The sequence below is a fragment of the Thermothelomyces heterothallicus genome (assembly GCF_042370625.1).
Source record: "Thermothelomyces heterothallicus CBS 202.75 unplaced genomic scaffold P884_scaffold_20, whole genome shotgun sequence".
NCBI lineage: Eukaryota > Fungi > Ascomycota > Sordariomycetes > Sordariales > Chaetomiaceae > Thermothelomyces > Thermothelomyces heterothallicus.
In genome coordinates this window covers 360,660-386,713 of record NW_027192581.1, presented here as the reverse complement: position 1 = coordinate 386,713, position 26,054 = coordinate 360,660, and the positions used below count along the sequence as shown (strand labels likewise).

Below are 26,054 nucleotides of genomic sequence, written 5' to 3'. Positions count from 1 at the left end.
CACAATCACAGTACTTATACCAAGCATTGCGGATTACTGTGAGAGACAACTCTAAGTGTTGTTGTGAACCCTTTGGCTTCACCGAATCCCTCAGATGGCCTGCCTGCCTGTCCCGCTCAATTTACCTTCGTCTGAACCCTTTCAGAAGAAGTCTGAGCTGGGTTCGTCACACCTATAAAGGCACTAGGGCCTAACGAAGGCCTAGAGCTCCCTACTAGTATAGGCCTATATAGGGGCTATTAGCCTTTGTAACTTCCTTTTTAGGGTTTAAGTCCTAGGGGTTAGTACCCCCTACTATACCTATAGTTAAGGGAGGGAGACTATAGAGCACCTAGTTATCTAGTGCCTAAACCTACTAAGAAGCCGAATGTAGGAATCCTAGGAAATATAGTTATAAAGGGACCTAGACCTTATTTTATAGGGTATAGGGACCTGTAACCATCGTTTAGTAAGGAGGGTTCTATAGTAGCTAATAGACCTAGGGAGGCTCCCGGAATACCGCCTTGTAAGGAGGCTAGACCGGGAGGGAAGGCCTCTATAGGGCTATTCTAGCTACTTCTCCTTTTCTCTATAGTGTACTAGTTTTCTAGATTAGGCGTTAAAGGTAGGATAGAGGTTTTTATCTGGCCTATTAGGTATGGTTTCCTTTATATATAACTAGAGAGGCTCTAGTATACTTATTAGTATAATGGTATAGGACTAATAATAATAATAATAATAATAGTAGGTATAACTAGTAATATAAAGAAAGATAAGTAGCTAAGAAGAAAAATATATATAAGGAATATAAGAGATATTAGTGTTATTTAAAATGGCCTAAAAAGGGCTTTTAGGTTAAAAGCCTTAGAGGGAGGGCATTATATTATAGAAATATATATATAAATGCTACCTAAGCTACCTATATAGATAGCTAATTAAGTTAGAAAGGATAGAAGGACTAATTATAATATAGGAAGCACTATAATTACTATACTTACTAGTAATTAGGGTAATTACTACTAAATAATTACTTACGATCACTGTAATCAAGAGGTAATTACTCGGATTATATATATATATAGATAGTTACTTGTTCTAGAGGACTCTAGAGTTCTCTAGTAAGTAATGTAAGTAGTTACCTAGTACTAACTATATAAATACTTGCTTAAGCACTTATTATAAACCCTTTGGCTTTACTAAGTCTTACCCTACCTAAGCAAACCTTTAGTCTAAAAGTCCCTTTTAGTGGTAAGGGAGCGAGATTTGTTAATTTGTTATATAGCTCCTTATATCTAGAGTATTTAGCTAATAAACTCTTTAATTTATATATAGGTTAATAGGATATCTAGGATAACTTAGATTAATACCTATTAGGTAAGTTATTCTTCTTATATTTACCTAAGTATCTAGAGCAATTTAGCACTAGTTAAATAGCTTTAGTAGCTATATAGTTAGTTCTAAATAATAGCTTATAGAATATTAAACTCTTTAGTAATAGATCAAATTAAACTATTACTATTATAATATTTAACAAGTATATCCTATAAATCCTACTAGATATACTCTATTTTAACTATTTAATATATTAACGAAGTTTAAAGTAATAGAGTTATAAATTAAAGAAGTTATAGTTAATTAAAGTGGTTAGGTTAAAGAAGCAGTATAGTATATATATATAGCCTAAAGGGGAGGGTGGCCTAACAATAGGGGTCCCGACTTAAAGGAGATTCTAATAATAGTTGTAAAGTTTAACGACAGCATAAGCTGCCGGAATACTCTAACACTAGCAAACGAGCTAATTATTATTCCCGAACCAGATTTTCATTCGGAGAGCAAACCAGTTTGTTAATCAAGGTGATAATCACACGAATGGAACAAGGCCGTTAGCAAACTAGAGCATATCGAGGTTAGTACGGCACTTGACGTCAATCTGGCAGCCCAAAGCCCAGATCGGGGTGTGTTGCGAGAGCAAGTCACAGAGAGAGCGGTTCACCTTGGACAGCCTGGCCATCCATCGTCTTAACATGACTTTTCTGCATTGTATTACCGATCAATGAATTACCTTATCAAGCACGGGGTATCAACTCATCTCATCGTTTTCCCAACCATCATTCTCCCTTTTCCAGTCATGACTTGAGACTTTCGTAAACTCGTCAGTGCCGTAGAGAGGCCAACCTGTACAAACGAACGTGTCATGTTACCCTCATTACGAAGATTGATCATGCTTCCCGGTGTTAAGGAGTGTGCAGTGGTGTTCATCCCCTCATTATCTCGGCTCTATGTCATCGATCCCAGCAGCTCAGATCGCTCTGCCCCCCCTCGGGGCCCTGGTTCCTGTCATGACCCAGGCCTAATATCAGAGTTTGAAAGAAACCTTTCGCGCCAGGACGGCCTTGGCCACTCGCCTGCAGACGCCCACCAGGTTGGACGCGCTCAGGACGAGGGGGAAGAGCTGCCCAAAGGTCCTGCATTCGTAGACGCCCCGGACGGCATTCCACCTGAGCGTCAGTTCGACCGCGGCGATGAAGAGGGCCCAGGCGGCGACGCGGCCGAGGGCGTGGCGCAGGAGCACCGTCGTCCTGCCGGCTCCCGGGTCGGCAGCAGCGGCGGCGGCGGGGTCGTCGTTGTTGCCGGGCGCCGGCGACGACAGCTCGATCATCGCGGCGGGCCAGTTGCGCAGCGCCGCGGCGAGGGCGGCGCCGCGCCGGACGAGCTCGGCGGCCAGCAGCAGCGTCGACGCGGCCAGGCTGATGACGAAGAAAGCCTTGAACATGTCGTGGAACCGGCCAAACAGGCGGACGGGCGCGAAGAAGAAGGCCACCTCGTCGCACGCCGTCCGCGGCAGGAGGCGCAGCCTGGCAAAGAGCGTCCAGGTGCCGTAGGCGCATGCGACACACCCCAGCAGCTGCTGGAACAAGCCGGCGCCGCCGCTGCTGGTGGTGGTGGTGGTGGAGGTGGTGGTGGTGGTCGTCGTCGTCATCGTCGTCGTCGTCGTCGTTATCGGGCCCGTCAAGGCGCCCCCACTACCACTCCAGCGTCCTCCTCCTCCGGGCGGATCCTCCTCGTGGCCGCCCGACGACAACGACCACCACCGCCGCCCGCTGAACAGCCCCGAGTTCCGCGCGGCGGCCGGCACCGAGCCGACCCACACCCCGGCGAAGCAAAAGAGCAGCACGAGGAAGGCCTCGACGGCGAACACGCCGATCGTGGGGTCCTGCGTGACCAGGATGAGGCCTGAGAGCATGGCAAGCTGGTAGCTGGCGGCAGCGGCCTGGGCGGCGTCGACCTCGGCCGGGCTGGCCATCTCCGCGGCGATGGCGGCCAGCCACTGAAGGTAGATGCCCACGCGAATGCCGAGGCCGTATATGTCGCTGTTTCCCTCAAACCCGCACGTGGATTCGGATGAGGCGGCAATAATGGTAGCGGCGTTGGTGGAGGAGGAGGAGGAGGTGGTGGTGGTGGCGCTGCTAGTGGGAGTTGACTGTGCCGGGTTCATTGCAAGAAAAAAGAAGGTGACGAAAAAAAAGAAAACTGCGCGTCTTAGACAGTGGGGGTCAAACTCTCTCTCTGTCTCTTTCCTCTCTCTTCTTGTCCCCGGGGGGTATATGTGTGTTTAAAACAGGGGGTCTTGTAGGGAGGTTCAGGTGCTGGGAAAGGCAGGTGAAGTAAGACTACGCGCGGCCGACTCATTCCCATCGACGCCCTGATGAAACCGATGAAATCGAGATACAACAATGTGGTAGATCCATGGGAATGAGGCTCTGCACGTGTCCAGATTTGACAAGTGACTGTTCTTACTCAATCCCGAATGCTGTGCGGCTGTGGAAGCTCGTGCTACCCACCCAGAGCGTGGCCAGTCGCTTAAGGGGACCCTTTGAGTGGCAGACTCGGGACAGAGCGGAGTCATGCTGTGGCCGACAGAAAAGGGAACCAACCATGTCTTGTTGAAAAGCTTCCCAGTTGGCTAAGCGTCGACCGTAGCTGCCAGTTCAAGACACGCTCCCCCCCTTCCCCCCTTCCGATGCCCCCAACAAAAGCCACATGGCGCTGAACATCACGCGTTGAAGCCGTACGTATGAAGTTGGGCTCAGGTCCCTTCAAGAAATCACAGACGGACCAAAAAAAAAAAAAAAAAAAAAACCGACACGTGGCCTCTCAAGCGGCTCATTTTGAGCGAGGCTGAGGAATAAATAGGCATTAATTATTACTCCTTCTGCAATACGAAAGTCTCCTTTGTAAACACTTCCGGTCTGTCCAGGCGAGCTGGGTCCCACGCCCAGTGGAGAGCGCCGACTTTACCGCCGGTAGTCAGGGAGAAGGAGATCAGATAGTGCTCCGGGCCGTAGTCTGTGTAGCGTCCGCGGCGCATGATCTCGTCGTGCGGCATCCACCAGCAGAACGTGTCGTGCTCGTAGTGCGACAACCAGAACTCCTCCGACGCCAGCCCCTGCAGCCGCATGCAGAGCCTGTCGCCCCTTGCGCGTATCTCGATGGAGAAGGTGTGCACGTAGTTCCGGTACACGCCCGCGTACGCCCGTAGAGGCTTGCTCGGCGTCGTGCCCAGTTCCCTCCGCGCGAGGAGTTCTGCTCCGACTCGGCCCTGGCGGGCAACGGCTTCCCGGGTGAGCGCGCGGGCCTGCGACTCGAAGTCGATGGGCTGCGTCGGGTTGAGGAGCAGCTCTAGAACGAGCTGGCAGACGATATCGGCGGTGTCGACGGCCGTGATCGAGTTCTGCAGCACGAGGATCACGACGTCTTCGCTGGGAACTAGGCAGACGCAGGTTGTGCTTCCGGGCATGCTGCCGTTGTGGTACAAGACGAGGGTTGACGGGGCGCCCTTGCCGACGTCTGGAGGGTCGGCAATGGCCGGGTTGAGGCCGATGCGACCCATCGGACCTGGTAGCTGCGCCCGCGCCCATCCCAGCCCGTAGCCCTGTTCTCGCAGGGAGGCGGGCGGAATGGTGGAGTGGTGGGTGACGAGCTCGCCACAGCTCCGGAAGATGGATGGCCGAGTGAGGGGCGATTTGCCGCCGCCGCCTCTCGGCTGGCGAAAATCGTCCATAACGGCCGAGAGGAAAGAGGTATAGAAGCGGGAGAGGTCGGAAATGGTGGATTTGATGCCGCCCGGCGCCTCCATCGCGGTGCCAGCGCCGAGCTGCGGCGGTGGAATCTCGACCAGGGAGAGGTTGCTGAGCACCGAGTACGACTTGGCCGTGTTGCAGTCGGCCGGGTTCCAGGCGGTCCCCGTTCTTGTCATGCCCAAGGGTTCAAAGATGTAGCTGCGCAAGAGGTCGGGCAGTCTCCGGCCGGTAACCTCTTCGAGGATGCCGCCGACCAGCATGTAAGCCCAGTTGTTGTAGAGGAAGGAGGAACGGGTGGGCGCGACCTGCTCTAATGTCGGGAGCATCCTCCATGCATCCTCCTTCGTAAGCAGCAGAGAGTTGCGAGAGCCGAGCCATATTGCATCGGGATTGTTAAGGCCGGAACGGTGAGAGAGGAGGTCGAGAATGGTGAGTTGATGGGCGAGACCTTTGTCCTTGAACGAGAAGTCCGGCAGGTGCGTCGCGACAGGGTCCGTGAGATTGAGAGCACCCGTGTCGGCGATGATGGCGGCCAATGCCGAGATGAAGGCCTTGGACATGGAGTTTATGTTGTGTAGGGTGTCGTTGTCGGGCGCTAGCCTCCGCTCAACGTCCCGAAAGCCATGATGGGCCGTGTAAAGCGTCTTGCCGCCGCGGATGACCCGAACGCTCACCGAGGGGGCGCCCGTGATGGAGAGAATTCTGTCAATGACGCGTCGCGATCGGGGGAGCTTGGCTAAGATGTCCCTGGACCGACGGGGACCGAGTCAGCAAAAAAAAGGCCGTCTGGTGCCACCGAGCCGTTGCAAGATGAAACAGGTTACAATAAGTCGAGTCGATGGCAAAAGCGGAGGATGAGCGAGTATGTCAGGTACCTATCGGTCTTTTGGGCATGACGCCCGCTCGGCTGGCTTAGGAACGACCCCATCGCCAATACGACGTGCCTACACGCGGGTTCGGGTTCGCGCGCAGGTGTTGAGATAGCGTCTTCGCTCGATAATTAGTGAGCCGGTGACCGGCCTTCGAAGTATGTACATATCTACTGGCATCCATCTCGGATCTCGGAATTGTGAATCGAAGTGCTCTTCCACCGTTACAAGCAATCCCACATCGCGACCAATAAGACACTGCGGATTGCGTCAGAAATGACATGCGAAACGTGTCTCCTCATTAGAGGGCAAGAGGAGCTGAGCTATCTGCAGCACGCCGTTTCGCAGCCTTCTGGGGAGAGAGGCCTTGACCCGGTTATTTTGTGACACTGTAATCTCGCTTGGCAAACACTTTACTGCATGCATGTACGGATTAATCCGTACTAGTACTTACATGCAAACAGTCGCACCCCTCCAATCCGGAACATCTTCACCCACGCACCGACAAGGCTACGCGATATGACCTGTGACGCGGTTGTAACGAAGTGCCCGAGATGGCTTGCTCGTCGGCCATTTCTTGGGCGACTGGCGGGGATGAACACACCATCTGACAACCCCTCGATGCGGCATGGGGATGCCCGACATTGTTTGCGGTTGGCCGAGACGAGAGCAGTGGGGGGAGAAAAGAGGGGGGCGGTGCACACCACTCCGGCTTTACACACTCGGCATTTATCAAATGAGAGATCAAGAGCACTTTGGTTATTACAACGAGCCTCAACCTCACGTCAACAGGTCTCGTTGATGGGGCGGGGTCATGGACAGCGAGTTCGCCAAAGCGCGTTAAACGCCCTCCATTCCCACCAGGCGCAAAGCCAACATATTAACCCATCTCTTCTTTCTTCCCAAGATTGTGCTCTGCTTGACCGGCACCCTCCTATAACCTCCTTAGTCTTTGTCGACACCGACATAGATCCCCACGACAGCGGTCATAATTAACCATTCGGTCAAAACCATGCCCGCGGACAACGACTCGACCGCGCCCTGGGCCTCCAAGGCAGAGCAGGCCGCCCAAGAGGACCCGCGCGCCCAGCCCTGGAAAGAGCTGCTGAGCAGCCATCGAGACACCGAAGCCATGACAGGCGCTGAAGACTTTGTTGCCGACTACTCGCGGTCGAACCAGCTCAACAACGGCGGGTGCTCCGTGTGCGGAAGCTCGTCTTGCAACAGCTGCGGCGCTCCCACTGTTGCGGGCTAAGAGACGCCAAAGGACCTTCTTTTCACAAGCAAGTCGGCCCCAGGTGTAGAGGCGAGGAGTGTGCAATGACCGTCGGATGTGACCATGGGGGGGGGGGGGGGGCCAAAGCGCGAAAATTTGCGCAAGTGGCTGTTTTCGAATCTGGTGGGATAACGAGGGGAAGCAGAGGTTTCACGTTTCTGTAATTATTGGTTCGAGGACACAAGTCATACTGGGATCAATTCCAAGCCTGTCACCCCCACGTAGGTTGTGGCCTACTTACCTTGGACTACTAGTACTCGGGTCCAATTTGTGTCGAGCTTGAGATGGTCTACTTTTTTTCCTCTTTGTCAAAGTTCCCGCTGGCTCCCACGCCCCCTCTCCCCTCTTTCCTCCACTTCCGTTTGTAAGTCCCAAAACTTCGGATATTAATACTGCCAGAAGGCTGAGCCTGATAAATAAGGAAGGAAAGAGGGGTATTCCGAGTAATATACACATGCACGGAGCAACGACCAATTATTGACATAGGTGTGATCTCTCGATCCGCGCCTGCCGAAATAAACCTAAATGATGCATGGGGGGAGGGATGGTCACGCCCAAGCGTTCAAGTTTCGGAAAGAGCCACCTCTCCGAGCCGTCAACATGACGAACAGCACACGAACGCCCTCCGAAATCTTGCAGCAGTCAAGTCTAAAGGCTCTGCTCCAAGTTGCCGATATTGACCATCATGACCACGATCCATGCAAAGCTGCTCTATGTCAAAGACCTCCCCATTTATCGCCGGGAAAAGCCATACCAGATCCTATCTCATCTGCCTAACCTTGGAGATATTGCGCCCTCCAATCTGGAGTTTGAGGCAGTGGAGGAGGCCATCCAGGACATTCGGCTCGCCGACCGGCCCTTCACCCTTGACGACAATGGATTCTGCCATGCAACCGCCCCAACCTCGTTCTCGGACTGGGACTCTCGGTCCAAGGTCGAGGAGTGTTACTTGCCTGAAGTCAAGTCGTTGCTCAAACGACTGGTGGATGGCGCCGACGAGGTCGAAATCTTTGATTGGAGAGTAAGCTGATGAATCTATTCCTTTGTTGTCTTTCATTCCTCATCTCTATCCCATTCTTTCTCTTTTTATTGTTGTTCTTTCCTCTAGAAATTCTTGTTTCCCTTCCTGTGCGGATGACGGCAGTTAGTAGCTGACCTTCAGGAGAGGCGAAGGCAAATGGGAACACCTGCTACTCCTTCCCTAGATACATCGCAGACCCCTAGGCCGCCGAACATGAACGATCCGGCCGATCCTTTGCAGCCGGCCAAGCAGGCTCATGTTGGTGAGTTGGCTCTCTCTTCCGAGAGGGACCATAACTTCGGAGGCGCTAAAAAAACTGTGGGCATCGATGAGGGAATCGGGGTTTCATGATGCTGACAGTGCTGAGTCTTCCAACCTTAATAGATCAGAGCCCCACCGGCGCTATTAAGCGAGTCAAGACGATGAAGGGTGACCGCGCGTCCTCCCTTCTCGAGGGCAGACTGAGAATCATCAAGTAATTAGAGTGCTCCATCTCTCGCGAGACCCTCCGCAACGCATAGGTCCCAGGTACTAATCAAGACGAGCGCAAGCAAATCAGCCTGTGGCGGCCGACCGAGACCGTCGAGAACTGGCCGCTGGCCCTGTGCGACGGCGCCTCGATGACCAGAGATGACCTCCTCGAAACCGACCTCGTCCGACGCGACTATGTCGGATCCACCATGTTCGCGAAATATCGCCCCGGCTATAGCTGGTACTATCTCAGCAACCAGAGGCCCGAAGAAGTCTGCCTGATCAAAAACTTTGACTCAGACGAGACGGTGAAGGCACAATGTGAGTATCGATTAATAGTGGCCGAATAAGACCGGCCCACTGCGCCCTTCTTCCCCGTCGTGCCGGCTCAGCTGTGGCTTATCATGGTTTCAATTATCAGATTCAGCCCATGCGTCCTTTGAGCAGCAGAACGCGCCACCACATCATCTTCCTAGAAGCAGCATTGAAGTACGGGCCTTGGTGTTCAGCTACAGAAAGAAATAGCAATGCCATGGTCACAACGAAGTTTCGAATGTTTAATTAGTTTTTGCTTAATTGATGTCAACTGCCAAGTAATACCTCACATACGAAGCAGGAGTTGGATCTCCGTGGCACAGTACAGACAGAGGAAACTGTGTAGCAAGGAAATGTTTGATTTCTCTTAGTCCCACCCAGATTTGGGGGAGAGCGCACACAAATAATTCCATACACGGCTGCTTATCATCAATCTCGATTTTGACACGCGGGAAGCAGATTCAGAAAGCGCTGCACCAGCGGCCACGAAGGGGAAGCCTAGCGGCGGTTTCCATCTCCTTGCGCTGCTCCGACTTGTGAGCGTCGGAATACTTGCCCTGCAGCTGCCTCTCCAGCTCGAGCCAGTCGGGCGCCTCATCGGCCAGTTCCGCGACGGCCACGACCTCATCCTGCGCGGTTGGTCCGTCCTCCTCCCAGTCGTCGACGAAGCGGATGGTGAGACCGGGCCGCTCACCCAGCAGGATGTCAGCATCATTGACCCAGTGAAACAGGCTGCTGCCCGTGTTGAGGTGAGCACCAAAGCCGTTGAACTCGATGATGCGGGCCTTCCAGCCCGTAGTGTTGCTGGGCGGCGTCATGAGAAGGTCCATGGTGCACGTGTCGAAGGGGAGGAAACCCCGGACGCGGTCCCACAGGTCGAGGATGGCCTGGGCGAAGCCGTGCGAGTACTGCTCGCGCCAGCCCAGCTTCTTCCAGAAGGCGTCCTGGCTGACGGCCGTGACCCGGCCGCGGTAGCAGAAGACGCGGACCTCGCGCCGCATGTCGATCTCCTCGGACCATTGCTGGATCACAAAGGCCTCGCCCGGATCGGCCTGCCACACACGCTCACTGAGCGCCAGGAGGCGGCCGACGACGCGGCCGCTGGTCAGCATGCGGCGGACCACCATGTCGGCATCGCGCGGCTGGAGCGGAGCCGGCTTGGTGCTGGGTTCGTGGACGTCAAAACTGTCCTTGAACGAGGTGGCGCCGAGGCGGACGAAGATGGGGCCGGATTCACTTCCGGCGGTGGCCGAGTCGAGGATGCGCTGCATCGAGTCCACCAGCAGCTGGCCCCGGGCCGAGGAGAGCGCGGCCGCGACACCCGACTCGAGCACAATCCTGAGGACTTCCTGGAGCGTGTTTAGGAGGTCGTCCTTGATGGGCACGATGCTGAGCACGCGCGTGGCCATGAAGGGCGCCAGAGCGTCCGAGTACCACAAGTGGTACATGTACTGGTTGTTGGCCTCGGCGTACAGAGCGTCAAACTCGCGCGATCCAGCGACGACGTCGGGACCCCACGGATGCAGGTCATGGTGGTTGTGCGAGTTCGAAGCGGACCAATGGCGGAAAGGGTCCTCCTCGCCCGGCTTTGCAGGCTCGTAAGCTGCTCGAGGCAAGAACTCTACCGTGGTGACCAGCGGAGTTGCGACTGTGGAAGCCATGACAATGCGTTGTTGCGCCGTTCTTTCCCGAAAAAGAAAACAAAAAGAAAAAGAAAAAGATGAATGGCGCACAATACAGGCAAGACTAAAACGCCACAAGGTTCAATAGATCGTGCAGGTGATGTAGGTGCAGGTCCAGAAACAAGCCGAGATATCTCTCGTTGGCCGTAATGGGATAATGAACAAGCTAAGCGTAGAGCGTAGTGTCTGGACGAAATTGTCATGAGTTCAAGTTGATATAATAATGATTCCAATGTGCCTCTCTCGGAGAATTGGATTTTCTACGACGCGGCCACGCAGAGCCGCAGATGCCGCGCAACAAACTGCCTGAGACCCCAAAGTCGCCCTCTCTTCCCCCTAAGATGGGACGATGATGCCCAAAGCAAGGCGGGCTGAGATAATTATTACTCCGAGATAGGTTGGGGCCCATGGTGCCTCTGCAGCTCTTGACCGGTTATATCCCGCTTGGCGACGTCCGCTGTTGCACGGAGTGCTGCAGTACTACGGCCCGACATCTCGCACAATGTGGCTGACCGCATGTGTAACTTGGTTTGGACCACGTTGCCGTGTTCTGCTGTGGTAGTGCATACCATGTCAGGCCTGGCCCGTTTGCGAAACGGCATAAAACGGTGCATGGTTGAGCTCGCAGCACCCTAACGCCGCACATTTCCTTCTCCCAACTATCAAAAAATGAAATCAGGATCCACGAAAATTATTCCAATATACCTAGAGACGGGAGAAAAACAGGTTACGTTAGGGACGAAGTAATTATGGAATAGAACACGAACACCAAGGAACAAGCATGAGATTATGAGCCTTTGATTCAACTCAGAATTACTACTAGCACGCATCGATCAATATCCTTGGTTCCTAATTTTCTCAACCTAGAAGACATTCCAGGATGCCTTCAAGCGAAAAACTAAGGGTAATTAAATCGGATAAAGTGAATTCGTTATTCCGTGCTCCTAGCCCTCTGTAGCGTTGTTTCACCGGGTACCCCTCCTCTGCTCTTCTCCCTGGCTCCTTCCCCCCTTCCCTCCCCCAACACAATCGGGTGCACCTCCATCGACGTCAAGCTGAGAATATTCAATTAGCTGCCAAGCACGTAGTGGTAAGCGCATTAATAGCTAAAGGCTGAGCCACAGAACGGGCAATCCCTCAGAAGGCACGCCGTACAGGTAACAAGGAATCACCATGCAGCTAAACATTCCAGAGTACGTTTCTTCAATGGCCCATGGGCCAATCCGCCACTCTCTCACTTTGCACAATGTTGCTAATTTCCAATGTGGAGCTTCGAATCTCCTCTGATCAAGGAGCAGATCAGCCGGATCAAAGAGGCCTTCGGCACACCCTCGATCTCGTGCGGCGTGCTGCATCACGGCCAAGTCATTTTTCGCCATTCCGAGGGCTATGCCAACGTGCAGGAGGGGAAGAAGGCAGATGGCGATACGGTTTACCTAATTGCTTCATGCTCCAAGGCCTTCGTCTCGGCCACGTGCGCAATCCTGGCCCACGAAGGGGTGCTCTCCTGGGACACTCCGGTGTCCAATTACCTGCCCGAATTCGCGACGCCGGCCGACGAGATCGTGGGCCAGCGCGCCACGCTGGCAGACCTCTGCAGCCACGGCACCGGCTTGGCCCCGATTGACCACGCCGTCATGGGCTTCTGGGACGAGTTCTACGGCGACGGGGCCGACCAGGTTGCCGTTTCTGCCCGGCTGCCCGTGGTCTACGACTTCCGGTCCCGCTTCCTCTACAACAACAGCATGATGGGCGTTGCCGGCGAGGTCATCCGCAAGGTGTGCGGCAAGAGCACCGGCACCGTCCTGAAGGAGAAGATCCTGGCCCCGCTGGAACTGACGAGGACCTGCACCAGCGCAGCCGAGTACCCCGCCGACGGGAACGTGGCGATCGGATACTCGGTTCTGGACGACGGCTCCGTGCTGCCCCTCCGGGATCCGCAGTGCCGCGACGGCAGCGTCCAGGCCGGCGCCGGGTTTGTGCGCAGCACCGTCAATGACATGCTCCGCTGGGCAAAGGCGGTCATGGATTCGGAGAAGGCCGAGGCGCGCGGCGAGACCCCCATGCTGCCCGGCATCTCCTTCACGCGCTGTGCGCACCGGCCCTTGGTGATGGAGGACGGGCTCGGCGAGAACTCGTACGGGATGGGCTGGTTCCGGCACACCCTCCCTTCCCGCTGGCTCTCATCCATCGGCCCTAACTCCAAATTGCTGGACGATGACCCCCCTGTGATAGGCAAGAATAGCCCTCCGCGCCTCGCCCTCGCCCATTACGGCGAGTTTGGTGGCTTTCTCGCCGCATTCTACACCTTCCCGGCCACCGACAGCGCGATCGTCGTGCTGGCCAACTCGGCGCAGTCGCGCGGCGATCCGACGGACTTGATCGCCCAGGCTCTCTGCCAAGAGCTCTTCGACATGCGGCCCCGCGTCGCGCTGGACCAGTACGCAAGAGAAAGCGCCCGCCGGGCAGGGCTCAGGTGGTCAGCGCTGGTCCGCGAGTGGGAAGCCAACCGGGTGCCCGGCACGAGGATGAGGAACCCGGCCGACTACGTTGGAACCTATACGAATGAGGGGTTCAAGCTCGCCATCAGGGTGTACCTCCTGCCCGACTCGGCTGCCGCAGCGAGATCTGGGGGGAATAATAATCCGGAGCTGCTAGGGTTCCAGGTCAACGGGCTGCCGCGGCAGACGGCCAAACTGCGGCATTACCACTACGACACCTGGACCTTCCTCCCCGAGTCCCGCGACGACGCCTCCCGCAAGGGCATGGAATTGTACCTGGCGCTCCCGTACGTACTGCTCGAGTTCAAGCGAGGCCATGATGATCGGGTGTGCGCCCTGGAATGGGATCTCCAAGGCGGCGACTGCGAGGGTCCGGCGCCGGGGCTCGGTAGCTTGGTGAAACCGGTCAGGTTCGAGCGAGCGAGTTCAATTCGCAGTTATTTATAACTTCCATAATTAATTCATCAGATCCCCGTGATGTTTTCTCCCCCATTGAACCGAATCAATCACGCTGCTGAGGTCCTTTAACGATCGGCCCAGTCCCCGAAATGGTTAATTAGTATGCAGGTGTGAAGAAAACCCAAAAGTTAAAAGTTCGTGTCACCTCGGGCTCTCACCGTTTCGGAGCCTTGCTGTTATCGTGCCTTCCCGAGCTCCCGCCGTTTCGGAGCCTTGCTGCTGTTATTATTCATGCCTTTCGGCTCCCCACAGCATCCGGTGCAAGCCGTCACAAGGTTGGTAGGTATGTTGTATGTATGCAAGTAGATCAGGTACCTACCTACCTGATAATAAGGAGTCCTTCTGGCAGGAGGGTGTGTTGCAGAATTCGGCATGTGCATGTGCACTTTTGGGCAGCGATCACTTCTGACCTAACCAGAACGGAATTGGATGCCGCTGTAGCCGTTGTCCCAATCCTGCCACTCAAAGACCCTCTCCAAAGACGTTCGCACCGCACCGGAACGATCTTGAGACCGGAGAATCTTGGCGGCTCCAGGCGGCGGTCATTCGATGAAGTCTTCTGAAGAGGAAAAAAAAACATAATAAAATGAAAACACGCAGTGCTCGTTGTAGTTCAGGTTGTTAGCAGCTCACTTCCTATTAATTAATTCTGAGGCGCGCACGCTGTGCCGTTTTGAGAGGAAAACGATAATGACCCAGAAGCAAACAATCGACTGGCTGCGCGGTGAGAAGCGCCTCCGTCGGGAGCTGTCGGCGGAGGAGCATGCCAAAGTGCACGCACTGTACTCGGCCAATCTTCTCTCTGAGAGCCTGCAGATGCTGAAAGCGAGCCGGGAGTCGCTGCGCAACACCATCAACTGGGACCGGCTCACCAACGTTCTCGGATTGCTAAAGTCTGTCGCCAGGGCCGCTGACGTGCTGGCCGAGGGACTCTGTATTCCCTCCGGAACGCTGTGGGGGAGTTTTGGTTTGGTCGTCGAGGTTAGTTGGTTCCCAGAGCGATCTTGCCTAATTAATTACTTCCGTATTTCTACGTTTCCTCTGTGCCACAATTGGAGGACGTGATCAGGTTATTATGGCGCGACAGTTGCAGGGTCCAGACTCCGGGCTGATTGCAAGGCATTCTTCAAAAGGTGGTTTCGGGCAACCAAAAGTATCTAGACTACGTGCTCCATCTCTACGAGGATCTCCTTCGGCGACTCCCCCGCGTCGAGTCCTATCCGCCCCAAGCGCTGCAGATTTCGGCACTACGGCTCGCCCTCTTTGATGTCTATGAACTGCACCACTCGCTGGCGGTTCGATGTGTCAAGACGTTTGGTCGCGCCTCCAAGCCCGGTAATTACGGATTCCCCATGGTTCTGCATTTCTCTTAAAATTATCATCTAATAACTAATCACGTCTTTCTTCTCGGGCTAATTAGCCGTCTGACCACCTTGCTAATTATCGACAGGCATTCTCGCCAGAATCCGATGGATATTAGACAGGCCCATCTTCGAACAGGAGCTGCGGCAGCTCAACTATCTCCTCCGCAGAGTGGGCGAGGAGGCCGGCCATGCGCTGCAGCTTGAGAAGGCAGCGGCCGAAGAGCGCAGACACACTGAGCTTGTCCAAAAGCAGGAAGGCATCCTCGCCGCGCTGACCGACAAGGGGCCCAGCAAGATGCTCCGGGTGCATACCGAGCGGTTCACCGTGCCGTGGACGCGCAGCCGGTCCTTCATTGGGCGCGAGTCTATCCTGGCCGAGATCCATTCCCACCTGGCCCCGGACGGCGAGGCAGCGGCAGCGGCAGCGGCCTCCCACCAGCGCTCGGTTGCCATCTGCGGGCTCGGCGGCATCGGCAAGACCCAGATCGCGCTCGAGTACGCCCACCTCCACAAGGACAGCTACCAGGCCTGCTTCTGGGTGACTTGCGATGTGAGGGTCAAGATCACGAGCGCCTTCTCCGAGATGGCGAGAGTGCTAGGCTTCGACGACCTCGGCACCGACCAGAACATCATGAACGTGATGGACTGGCTCAAAACAACCGGTAAGTCCAGACCAGACCAGGCAGGCTTACTCCGGCCGGGGCGAGGCGAGGATGAATTATTGATATACCTCTGTGCTAACACGGCGCTTGTTGTGCTTGCGCTCTTGCGTGCAAGCACCTGCTCGCTATTAGCCGACAAGTGGTTGCTGATCTTTGACAATGCCGAGGAGCCCCAGTCGCTCGAGGGATTCTGGCCGCCGTCCAGCAATGGATCCATACTCCTGACATCGCAAGATACGAGCTGGATAGGACAGGACACGATCAATCACGGGATCAGCCTCGGCTCTCTAGATGCCGACGACGGCGTGAAGCTGCTGCAAGGCATCTTTTCCCGGTGGAAGCGGACCATCTCTCGCGAGGCGGCCGAGCGGATCGTGCACGAGACCGGCGGTCTCCCCCTGGCCATTCGCCAGATCGGGTCGTACATCTGCTCGATCGGCACGGAACCGGAGGACTTTATTTCCCGGTACAGCGAGGTTCAGAGCTCGACGGGGGTCGAACATTGGAGCGAGGGCGCCCAGCTCTCCTACTCCCGCACGCTTGCCACTTTCCTCGACTTCTCTTTCGGCAAGCTCGGCCAGCAGGCGCTGACGGCGCTCGGCGTGTTCTGCTTCCTGGATGTAGACAACGTCTGGGCCGAGATACTGAGCGGGTCGTCACCGGGACCGCCGGGACAACTGTTCCATGCTGACAGTCCCGAGTAAGTAATTAGTGCTCTGTTGGTAATTAATTATTCTTTCAACACCACCTTTTTTTTAAACTTTCTGGGGCGGAAAGCCGGTTGGGATATGTGAATTGCTTGGCTGACCTAAGGACTGTTAAATTATCAATTTTATTTACCTCTAACGAATTAGGTACGACGAGAACGTGCGTGCTCTGTCCCGTCACTCTCTAATTTACGGCAAGAGAACCAACGGTGCGTTGGTGTTCAGCATCCACAGAGAGGTGAAGCGGCGTCTGTTTGATCGCTTGGACGACGCACAACTCACACAGGGCCTGAGATGGGTAACTGTCCAGCTGCGGCATCTGTTCCCTCGACAGGTACCTTACGAAGAGGATCTAAACGGCAAGAACAAGGCATGTGCCAGGTACATCCCCCACATCCTCGCCCTGAGCGACGCGCTGTCCCGGAGTAGTCGCCTGTGCAGAGACGAGACCGTGTTGGCGCAACTGCTGCTTGATGGTGGCATATACCTATGGTCCATGAGGCTGCTAGACGACGCCGAGGCGCTGGTAAACAAGTCGCAACTGATATGTCAGAGGTGCGCCGGGGACAGGGTCCTCCTGTGTGAAATCTATACCATCCACGCTGCGGTGCTCGCCGACTCTGGCAATCAAGACGAGGCTCTCAAGTACTTTGAGCGCGCAATGGCCGTCATCAAAGGGCACCTGACGGCCGTCAGGGGTAACCAGGGCGCCTACGACCAGGTCTACCTAGCCAATGCCTACAACAACCTGGGCGCCATGCACGCCCAGCTCGGCGACTACGACAGAGCCAGAGACGAAATCTTGGTGTCGCTGTCTCTGAAAGAGAAGTTGCAGAAACGAAACGTGCCCATGTCGCATCTCCTGTGTCTCTCGTATCAGAACCTCGGCAACATCCACGCGCATCTCGGCGACTTCGCAGAAGCCGCCAGCTTTTTCCAGAAGGCTCTCGAGACCGGCACCGCCGGTACCTCTACCCTGCGCGTTGCCCTCACCTACCACAATTACGGCGCCTTGAACCTGGCCCAATCCAACCTCGCCGAGGCTCGCCGCCTACTCGAGGAGGCCTACCAGCTGCGTGTCGAGGCCCTCGGCGACAGCCAGGACACAGCGGCAACGCTCCACCTCCTCGCAAGCTGTAGCCACCAAGCAGGTGACGAGGCTTCCTTGGAGGCTGCAAGGTGAGTGTGGACCCCCGAGTAGTAACCTTTCGTGTAATTACACGCATTTTGGGTTCCCTATCCTTGAATTGGAGCGTTGAAGAACCCCCCCCCCTTTTCCCTTTCTCTCCTCCACCTCCCAACCCTTAATTAGATGTCTTGTTGCGTTGCGCGACAGACACTGACTCGTCCGTCACCTGTAGGGAGCTACTCGTGGAAGCGATACGAATTCTCAGGCAGCGACCGTCTAAGCTTTACAAGAGCCGCCTCGCGCGGTCCCTGTTCAAGCTGTCGCTCGTGCTGGCCGACATGGGCGACCGCGAGTCCGCCCAGCACCATCGAGATGAGGCACACAAACTATGGAGGGAGGTCAAGTGGGGGGAGGGCGAGCCGCCGGAGAAGGAGGAAGAATGGGACAACCTGCTTCCGTATGTATGAAGGACGGGATGAGGAAAAGTAATATATTCCGTGCCTCCTAATTACACCAGCAGCGCGGGCGGGCGGAGGTGCCATGGGAGCTACCAAGAAGCAGCTTTGTCGATTTAATATCCATATCTAGGGAGTCGTATGGCCCATCATCTTCACGACCCACAAGATCGCGACCCCGATGAACGTCCCTACCTTAACCATGACATGCAATCTAACCCCCGAACAGGGCGGCTTCCTCGACTAAATTTCCGACTCCAGATCCGTTCTTGATGCCATTTCAAATCAACTACTATTACTTGTTCCAGAGCCAGTTGCCAACTTCCTCACTCCTTTGTTGGGCTCATCACAAGAGGCGAATCCTCTGCAATCGGGAGGCAGGGGGGTAAGCCGGTGAAGGGGAAGAAACCCCAGGGGGGGTGGGAGAGAGAGAGGGGATTTGAACCTCGACAGCGCCGCGCCAGCAGAAGGGACAACCGCCAACACAGGACTCGTCGACGTGGGTTGTTACTTAGGTACCCCGTGCCCTCGACTTACATGCATAATTACACACGCTCGTAGGGCATCGGGTCCCATTGGCCTGCCTCAGTCGTAATCAGCGGTAATTACATACAGGTCTCTCTAATATTGTGTACTCTAAATATTAGAGCCGTCAATCGTGTGTGACTGCGCCGAGCTGGTGCTGGGTCGCATTCCGCGCGAAATGCTAATTATTAATTACTAATTATTATTCATTACTACCTGATCTTCTGAAGGGTATCTAATAGGAAAATTTATCTTTTACGGATGCCGAATTTGCTGCGATGTAATAAATAATTATTGCTGGTGACAGGATCCGGCATTTGATGGAACAACAAACAAAATAATAAATTAATAGGGGAAAGATGACGGAACCGAAACGGAGAACCGCCTCCCGTTAATTAGGGAACCAACACCAGAATAGTAGGCTATAAGGCCATACAACAAAAGAAGACCAAAAAAAAAGTCTCATCCGTGTAATTATTGATAGCCGGTTTCATTGCCGTAGACGTACATTTCGTTGCCTCAAGCCCAGCAACTCCTTGGCCTGCCCGAGTCGTTCCCTGACTCTTGCATGCCTCTCACGATGCTCCACATCGTGAGAGAGTGCAAAAAACACTGCCGTGTTTCCTCCCCGCCAGGCGGCATGCCCAGAATGCAGATCTGGAGGCTCCCAGGGCCCGCCGGGGTTGGACATGCCTCGGCCGAGCGCCACCGGCGGGCCCGGCGTAGCTTTGGTGCTCATTAACATCGACGAGGCTAGAAAAGTGCGGTCTAGCTCGTTTAGGAGATGGCCCATGAGATTTGCCATGACCGCTGCCTGCTGGTTGCACGTCGCGAGATAATAAGCGGGAAGATGCGGCGGCGTTGCGGGCGGCGTCCGTTGTTGTGGCGACTGGGCGAGATAGAGCAGCAACCAGGCCGAGATATGGTCGAAGACGCCGAGGAGGGCCTGGTGGCACGCGTGGAGCGTCAGGCGGGTCGAGGAATCGAAGGCGGCATCGAGCGCGCTGCTCCTTCTCCTGCCGCTTTCTTGTGGTTCCCGAGAGGACATGGCCCTCCCGGCGGTAAATCGGTCCACGGCGTCGGTCAGGGAGCAAGCGGCGTCGAGGACGTCGTTGACTGCGGCCAAGGACCACGGCGCCGTCGTGGTGGATGGTTCGGGCAGGGAGCGTCCGCCAAGGTGGATGCGCAGGTTGATCTGCGACAGTTCCTCGAGGAGAGATTCCGAAGAGGAAGGGAGGCTCCACGAATAACCGCCGACAAAGTCGTGGTCTGCGGTCGGGATCATGTCGTTGGCAGGTTGTGGGAAGACGGATGCGCACGGGATCGCGGGAACAGCCGCGAAGGCGGCCAAGCCGCAAGTGTCGGCCGGGGTAGTCGGAGCGCCACTGGTGTGATATGATGATGGCCGATGCCACTGTTCTGTGAGAGGCGGAGTGTCTGTGTCCGGGTTGCGATGCACGTTCTGATGCCATGATGAGGCAACGGTAGAGCAAGGCAGAGAGGCCGTCTCGCGCGCGCCGGGATCTTGGGCGAACTCTTGAGAAGGGTGATGTGCGATACTCAGGGGGATGCCGCCTGGAGATTCAGGGAGGGCGGATGTCTGGTGCGGAAGCGGTGCCGGCGACGGCCGGCCGTATTCCGGTGAAGCGGCGGAAGAAGAGGAGGGGCTTCTCGAGGCCCGTCTCCCTCGTCGCCGAGGCGGGGCCGCTCTCGAATCCTGTCGACGCCGTGGGCGGCCGGACCGTAACTGAGCTGCATCTTGCTGTTAGTGGTCACCCAGCTAGCGTGAAAAAAAAGTCTCACGCTCATTGCCAAGGGGGGAATGTTGACACATACGGCTGTAGATGCAAACAGCGCCGGCCTTTCTGCATCGCGCACATGGCACCGACGAGATGAAGTGTCCGCCTGGGTTTTGGGTAGCTTCCTCCGCAATATCCCCGGAAGCCTCGGAGCCAGCCGCCTCCACGGTGACACAGCGAACTTTTTGCTCATGGCAACGGTCGCACGACTGTCGACGAGGCATGCAAGGAAGCTCTGCGTCGACAGCACTGGACCGTGGCGGCGAGGCGGCCATGGTGATGGTATCGAGGGCTCGAATGGGGCAAGTTGAAGTGACCCTGATTTCGGAGAGATTCTTTGGAAGTCGGTAGCCCGACTTGAACGACGTACTACTGTAGTATGCTCCATTCCATGGCCAAAGGGGGAAACGATGATGTACGGACGTACATGTATCTCGTCGTCGTCATTACAGCTAGTGTGTTTCCGGGATCGCGCGCGACAGGGGGCCACGGACAGTACTCCACCTTGTCCTCGAATCCGCAAGCCAGAAGGGGGCAAGGGGTCCCAGCGGAAAGTGGGAGGATCTCAACCCCCGGCCCATCGCCCAAAGTCTCATACACTACAGGAGCGCGAGGAAGGGAGCGGCGAGATTAACGGCGTGCCCCCGCGGCGCTGCCGCTGGAGACGGCCGACCGGCTACAGAAGCATTTGGAATGTACGGATTACGGAGAGAGGTGACCGATAACACGATAACACGATAACACGAGCACTAACGTTACTCCGTAGTCCCTATAATAGGGCCAGTCGCATCGGCGGATATTGGAAACGCCACTGCGCCTCTGACGCCACAAGGCAAGGGTCAGATCGTCTGCTCCTGGTCTCTCAAAGTCTCGACGGGTTCTGTTTTGCCGGGGATCGCCGATTAACCATAACCGGGGCGACAAAGTTCGATGAAACCCAAGGTGGCGTCCAAGGTGGCGTCCACGGGCTTTGCGGTTCGGATGCGATTCCGACGAACACACCGTGTCCCTGCAAATTGGTACACTAGTGTTAGTGTAGTGTACGGATTACATTCACCTTCTTGGGGAAGGTCCAAGCGGGGGGCCGGGGGCTGGTGGGGGGTACACCTCCTCCAGGATAAATAATCCTAGTGCGATACATGCCCCATAACTAACGCAAATCAGAAAAGTGGCCAAGAAGTCTAGATACAACCAACCCAATACAAATTTCTATAATATAAAAGTATCAATACCTAGTCTTACCCCCCTGGTTTTTAATTACCTTTGTAAGCCGTCAGGGCATTGAGTGTGCTAGGCACTGAAGACACTTAGGGGGTACTGCCTCCCACGCCTCCAGAACAGCCAGTCAAAGCCCTATAAGATATAGCGATTGAACATCGTAGCGATGTTCAAGCTAATCCTTCATCCAGTGCTATACATTCTCAATAGGGCTCAAATCTAGGCTTCGAGCTAGCCACTATAGGACCTGGATTCCTATACTCGAATACTGGCTAAACTCGGCTCCTAACCTAGGGATTTTATCTGTAAGTACCTTTGTATAGAAAATTATTAGGAGAGTGACATGGTGTGATGATTGTGTAAGTGGCTTGTAAAAAAGTGAAGAAAAGTGGGGCATGTATCGCACTAGGATTATTTATCCTGGAGGAGGTGTAAGGGGTCCGCGTTGCTTGTCTCTGTGCCGCCGGACATGGCGTCACCCGGTGTACTAACTCTAATAGTACATACACGCGCGTGTGACTGTGAAGCGCCGAAGTGCCGATCCAGCAGACAGACAGGCTCGCAAGGTGCGCCTCCTTCTGTACTCCTTCGACCAATCACCTGGTCTCTCGTGCTGGCCGGAGCGACGCCCGCAACGGCTCCCAGAACGAACCGAGTTAGGTCGAATCGATCACTCAATAGTACAGCTGATCATGTTTGGCGATTAATTAATTACCAGTGTACAGTTTTACACGTACGTACGGAATACATACCTGATGTGGATTTTAACCTCGAGCAAAAAGGACGTCAACGATTCCTCTTGGTTGTGGGCTCGCTCAAAATCGGCTTCTGCGACAGAGACTTGCAGAAACCGCCTGCGATGTCTGTCGCGTTTGACGTCGGCATGTAGTGTGAATCTGTCGGTGGTTTTCTGGCTGGATGGTTAGGCTGATGCTGGTCTCATTCGGGGCGAAGCGGGCGGCGGACATCCTACGGTGGTACACACACTATTCCATACCATACGCAGTACGGATCAATTACATACACACTGGGGAAGAACGTCAGCTCCACAACCCAAAGTGCTGTGCCCTGCAAGTTTGTTCCTGCAGTTCCAAGGAGCAGAAGGAAGGTGGGGCCACAATGCGATCGCACAAATTGCGGGCTTTACCATGTCAGGAAGGCCGGCGGGGGGCTCTGAACCGGCGCCACGGAGCGCAACCCCTGCAATTTAGTGTACACTAGCGAGCGTTACGGAGTAAAACCGAACTGCTTTCCAAGTTGCCGGGAACTTGGGTTGGGCATGATTTGCGTTTCCATCGATCCACCTAACTACGTTACCCTGTCTGACCAGGGACCCGGACCCGAACATTCGCCAAGTTCACTGGATTCGCCCCAAAACGCTCGCCGTATTGTCCGGTGAGATAAGCCCGAGCGTTCTTCTAAAGGTCCCAAAAGACTAGTTAGACCTTTAGTTATTAGCAGCCGTCCCTGATCCATCAAGAAAAGGAGCCAACGAGTCATGTTTCTAGCCCAGAGCCTCGCTTCATGACAACCCCCCCCCCCGGCTGACAGCAGCATCGACCACTGACTTCGAGGATAAAGCTACCGGTCCCATACAAACCAAGGACTTTCCTTCTACGCGGAACTCTTCAGTCAAAATGGGCCATTTCCGTGGCCAGCCTATGGTGATCTATCCCACATCCATCGATCTGGGAAGGGCTGCCGTGTTGTCTAGCTGTAGCGTCATCACGAGAAGGGAGAGAGGTATTCACTGCGATCGGAACCGCCTTGGATTCGCCGTCCAAGTTGGTTCGTGGCCGATAGTGCGATCCTGATCTGCGGCCTGCGGACAGGTGAGATCAGGCATTCTCCCGTGGCCAGCCTTCTCAAATTCTCCGATTACGGTTCGAGACTGCGACACAACCATCCGTTTCCGCTATTTCCTATTTTATACTACGCAATGCTGCGCAAAAAGACGCGTGCCTGGCCGATGGCGACCTCCCCTCTCAGCCGCCCGTTGAAGCAGGAGGATGAGATGCGCCATGTGTCTTCTCAGGGTGGTTCGGGCAACCCGCAACATCGTTCGAGACCGAAGCATAAATCCACTCGCCTCTATTTCGGGCAAGGTGAGCACCCAGCGGGCAAAACAATTTGGATGAAACACGCTCACCGAGGATTCCAACCCTGCAGACACTGCCCACTGCGAACTGCGCGTTAAGAAAACATCCAAAGACAAAAATAGCTGTTGGCATGTCCTCCTGTACATAAGGATCCTATGCGGTCCAGCACCTAGGCACCTAGGTAGTTCTCGAACATCTGTGCTCGCAGTGTTCTCCAAGATGCTGCCCCTACCTAGCGTAGCGGGAGATTCGCCCTTGCTCAAAGCTGCCATGTATATATGTACATACATACAGTACATTGCGTTGGAGAGACTGCTTGGTACACGTGGACTGTGATAATCTCCTTACATACGTTTGCTAACAGGGGTTGCACAATAGCACCTCGTAGGCACCGATGTTCAAAATATCATCGAATTAGGCTGCCCAACAGCCAATAATAACAACCCCGTCGGCACCCGACTTGGGCTTGGGCCCGGAATCTACGAATACCGTGCCATACCAAGGACGCAGAAGTGGACTCCTTGTAAACTACGTAGTAATTGGTGTACGGAGTAGTGCGTGCATGGTTAGCGTAGTGTAGACGTACCAGGTAGGATGTGCTCTTACGCCAAGAGACGAGATAGACTACTTTGCCTCATCCTAACAAGGGTGCTATCGCATCGCTTGTGACGTCTTTACAGAATCGGGAAGGTGCCCAGTGTCTCTCTGCTACCTACCGCCACATATCAAATGCTACAGCTCAATGGCTACAAATGACTACAGCTCGGACAGGCTGCAAGATATAACACCACAGCGGTATTCGCGCCGTAGGCGGTACTCCTGGACTAACTGGTACAGGTCTACAGAAGTGGTGATAAGATACGTTAATTCTTCCAAGTACCAGAGGCACTTAGGGATACTATCTAAATATATATCTATAACCCCTAGCTTATTATCCCTATTAGTAGGTCTATCGGATCTGACCTACTAATAGCTATATACTATAATAGATACCAGGGTTCGAAAAGAAAAATATAACGACCTGTTATAACTTAGTAAATATATTAGTCATTTATCTATAGTAATAATCCTAGTAAGTGTCCCGTTTATCCTTCCTATTATTAAATCTATCCGTCCCTTAGTCCTTCTTCCTAGCAGTTCCCAAGTTTACGATAAATGCTAACACTATAGATAGACGTTCCTAAGGGGGCTATATAAGTGTTCTAGCCCTGGCCTAGGCGTCTCTGACCGGGGTACGGTTACTGTAGGCCGTACTAGTAGCCCTCTTGCCTAAGGGGCTCTCCTACGCCGGCGTGTCCGAGTGTAGGCGTTTCTAGCTAGTGGCCGTAGGCGGCGGCAGATACGCTACCGGCCTAGTAATCGAGCTTAGGGGAGTATCGCGTCTAGTAGTAGCCGGTGGAGGTAGGCAAGCTATAGGCTCCTGGCTCCTAGAAGCTTTCTATAGTATTATAATTACTATAGTATACTTGGTAAGCCAGGCGATTATTTCTTCTAGCTACTATATCTTCTTATCTACTCCTTTCCTCTAGTTAAGGGTAGTTATATGGTTATTATTTATGACTATAGAAGCCTCCTTTAGTTGCCTAAGCTCTTCCTTAACTTGGTTAAGGTTCTTTTTAATGCTACTAATAGCCTTATCCTGCCTCTAGACTATAGCCTGACTTATATTAAGAAGGTTAGCCTTGGTAGCTAGGTACTAGTATTTAACGAAGTCCTTGTTAGTCTTATTATCCTTAGTAGTACTATAGGCTATAGTAACGTTTATAGGTATAGAGTATAGGCCTTAGTAACTAGTTAGGCTATAGTAAAGGTAACTAAGTTTAAATAGGTAGCTATTAACTAAGGTATTGCTATCTCCCTTTAATATATAGATACGGGTTATTAGTAGTTCCTTAGGCTCTAGTATACCGGTAGGCATTATACTAGTAGTATAGTAGGCCTTATATACGTTCTCTAGCTTTTTTTTAAGGTTATATATAGCTATATTAGCTCTATACGAATCATTACTAGCCTTCTAGTAGAAACGGTAGATCTAGTAGTAGGTATAGATAAGCATTTCCTTGTTACTATAGCATTCCTAGTAGGTATAGGTAAGGTAGTCCTTAATAGGTCTAATTATTATAGCTATAGACGGATATAGTAGGCCGGACTTAATGACATTAGTACTAGTAAAGGGGTCGAACTCTATACTAGCAAGGGTGTTTTCTACCTCCTCGAGGCTATTAAAGGTAATATATATATTATTAAGCCTGCCCTAGGACTCGGCCTCCTCCTCTTTATCCTTAGTATCCCTCTTAGTCCTATAGGCAAATCTACTAGTAGGTGCCCTATATTATATATACCTAATAGGCATAGTAGGCTAAGGTATAGGCTTAGGTAGTTAGAGTATCAAGTCTAGCTATAATAAGGCCTAGGCCGTTAGGCTAGTAGTAGTATTAGCTA

The 26,054-nt window shown here is 53.9% G+C and overlaps 7 protein-coding genes across 7 annotated transcripts; 3 read left to right on the top strand and 4 right to left on the bottom strand.

The window, feature by feature from the left end:
- Nucleotides 1-2,335: 2,335 nt before the first annotated feature.
- On the bottom strand, nt 2,336-3,475 carry P884DRAFT_301566 (uncharacterized protein; the record flags this gene model as incomplete). Its single annotated transcript, XM_069444868.1, has 1 exon — nt 2,336-3,475. The coding sequence occupies one exon, from the start codon at nt 3,473-3,475 to the stop codon at nt 2,336-2,338; it is 1,140 nt and encodes a 379-aa protein (XP_069295672.1).
- A 708-nt stretch (nt 3,476-4,183) lies between these two features.
- On the bottom strand, nt 4,184-5,988 carry P884DRAFT_301565 (beta-lactamase/transpeptidase-like protein; the record flags this gene model as incomplete). The annotated part of the gene is made up of 2 exons (XM_069444867.1): nt 4,184-5,807; nt 5,936-5,988. 2 exons carry the CDS (start codon nt 5,986-5,988, stop codon nt 4,184-4,186), a joined length of 1,677 nt encoding a protein of 558 aa, XP_069295671.1.
- Nucleotides 5,989-7,890: 1,902 nt separating this feature from the next.
- P884DRAFT_206109 (uncharacterized protein) lies at nt 7,891-9,047 on the top strand (the record flags this gene model as incomplete). The annotated part of the gene is made up of 4 exons (XM_069438698.1): nt 7,891-8,226; nt 8,368-8,488; nt 8,611-8,701; nt 8,786-9,047. 4 exons carry the CDS (start codon nt 7,891-7,893, stop codon nt 9,045-9,047), a joined length of 810 nt encoding a protein of 269 aa, XP_069295670.1.
- Nucleotides 9,048-9,473: 426 nt separating this feature from the next.
- On the bottom strand, nt 9,474-10,673 carry P884DRAFT_279277 (uncharacterized protein; the record flags this gene model as incomplete). The annotated part of the gene is made up of 1 exon (XM_069443289.1): nt 9,474-10,673. The coding sequence occupies one exon, from the start codon at nt 10,671-10,673 to the stop codon at nt 9,474-9,476; it is 1,200 nt and encodes a 399-aa protein (XP_069295669.1).
- Nucleotides 10,674-11,867: 1,194 nt separating this feature from the next.
- On the top strand, nt 11,868-14,095 carry P884DRAFT_271458 (beta-lactamase/transpeptidase-like protein; the record flags this gene model as incomplete). Its single annotated transcript, XM_069442440.1, has 5 exons — nt 11,868-11,887; nt 11,965-13,600; nt 13,907-13,933; nt 13,989-14,007; nt 14,073-14,095. The coding sequence occupies 5 exons, from the start codon at nt 11,868-11,870 to the stop codon at nt 14,093-14,095; spliced, it is 1,725 nt and encodes a 574-aa protein (XP_069295668.1).
- A 249-nt stretch (nt 14,096-14,344) lies between these two features.
- On the top strand, nt 14,345-16,384 carry P884DRAFT_247598 (P-loop containing nucleoside triphosphate hydrolase protein; the record flags this gene model as incomplete). The annotated part of the gene is made up of 4 exons (XM_069440510.1): nt 14,345-14,635; nt 14,788-14,989; nt 15,105-15,680; nt 15,813-16,384. The coding sequence occupies 4 exons, from the start codon at nt 14,345-14,347 to the stop codon at nt 16,382-16,384; spliced, it is 1,641 nt and encodes a 546-aa protein (XP_069295667.1).
- A 2,223-nt stretch (nt 16,385-18,607) lies between these two features.
- On the bottom strand, nt 18,608-20,742 carry P884DRAFT_286534 (uncharacterized protein; the record flags this gene model as incomplete). Its single annotated transcript, XM_069443839.1, has 4 exons — nt 18,608-18,677; nt 19,408-20,071; nt 20,333-20,667; nt 20,723-20,742. The coding sequence occupies 4 exons, from the start codon at nt 20,740-20,742 to the stop codon at nt 18,608-18,610; spliced, it is 1,089 nt and encodes a 362-aa protein (XP_069295666.1).
- Nucleotides 20,743-26,054: the final 5,312 nt, after the last annotated feature.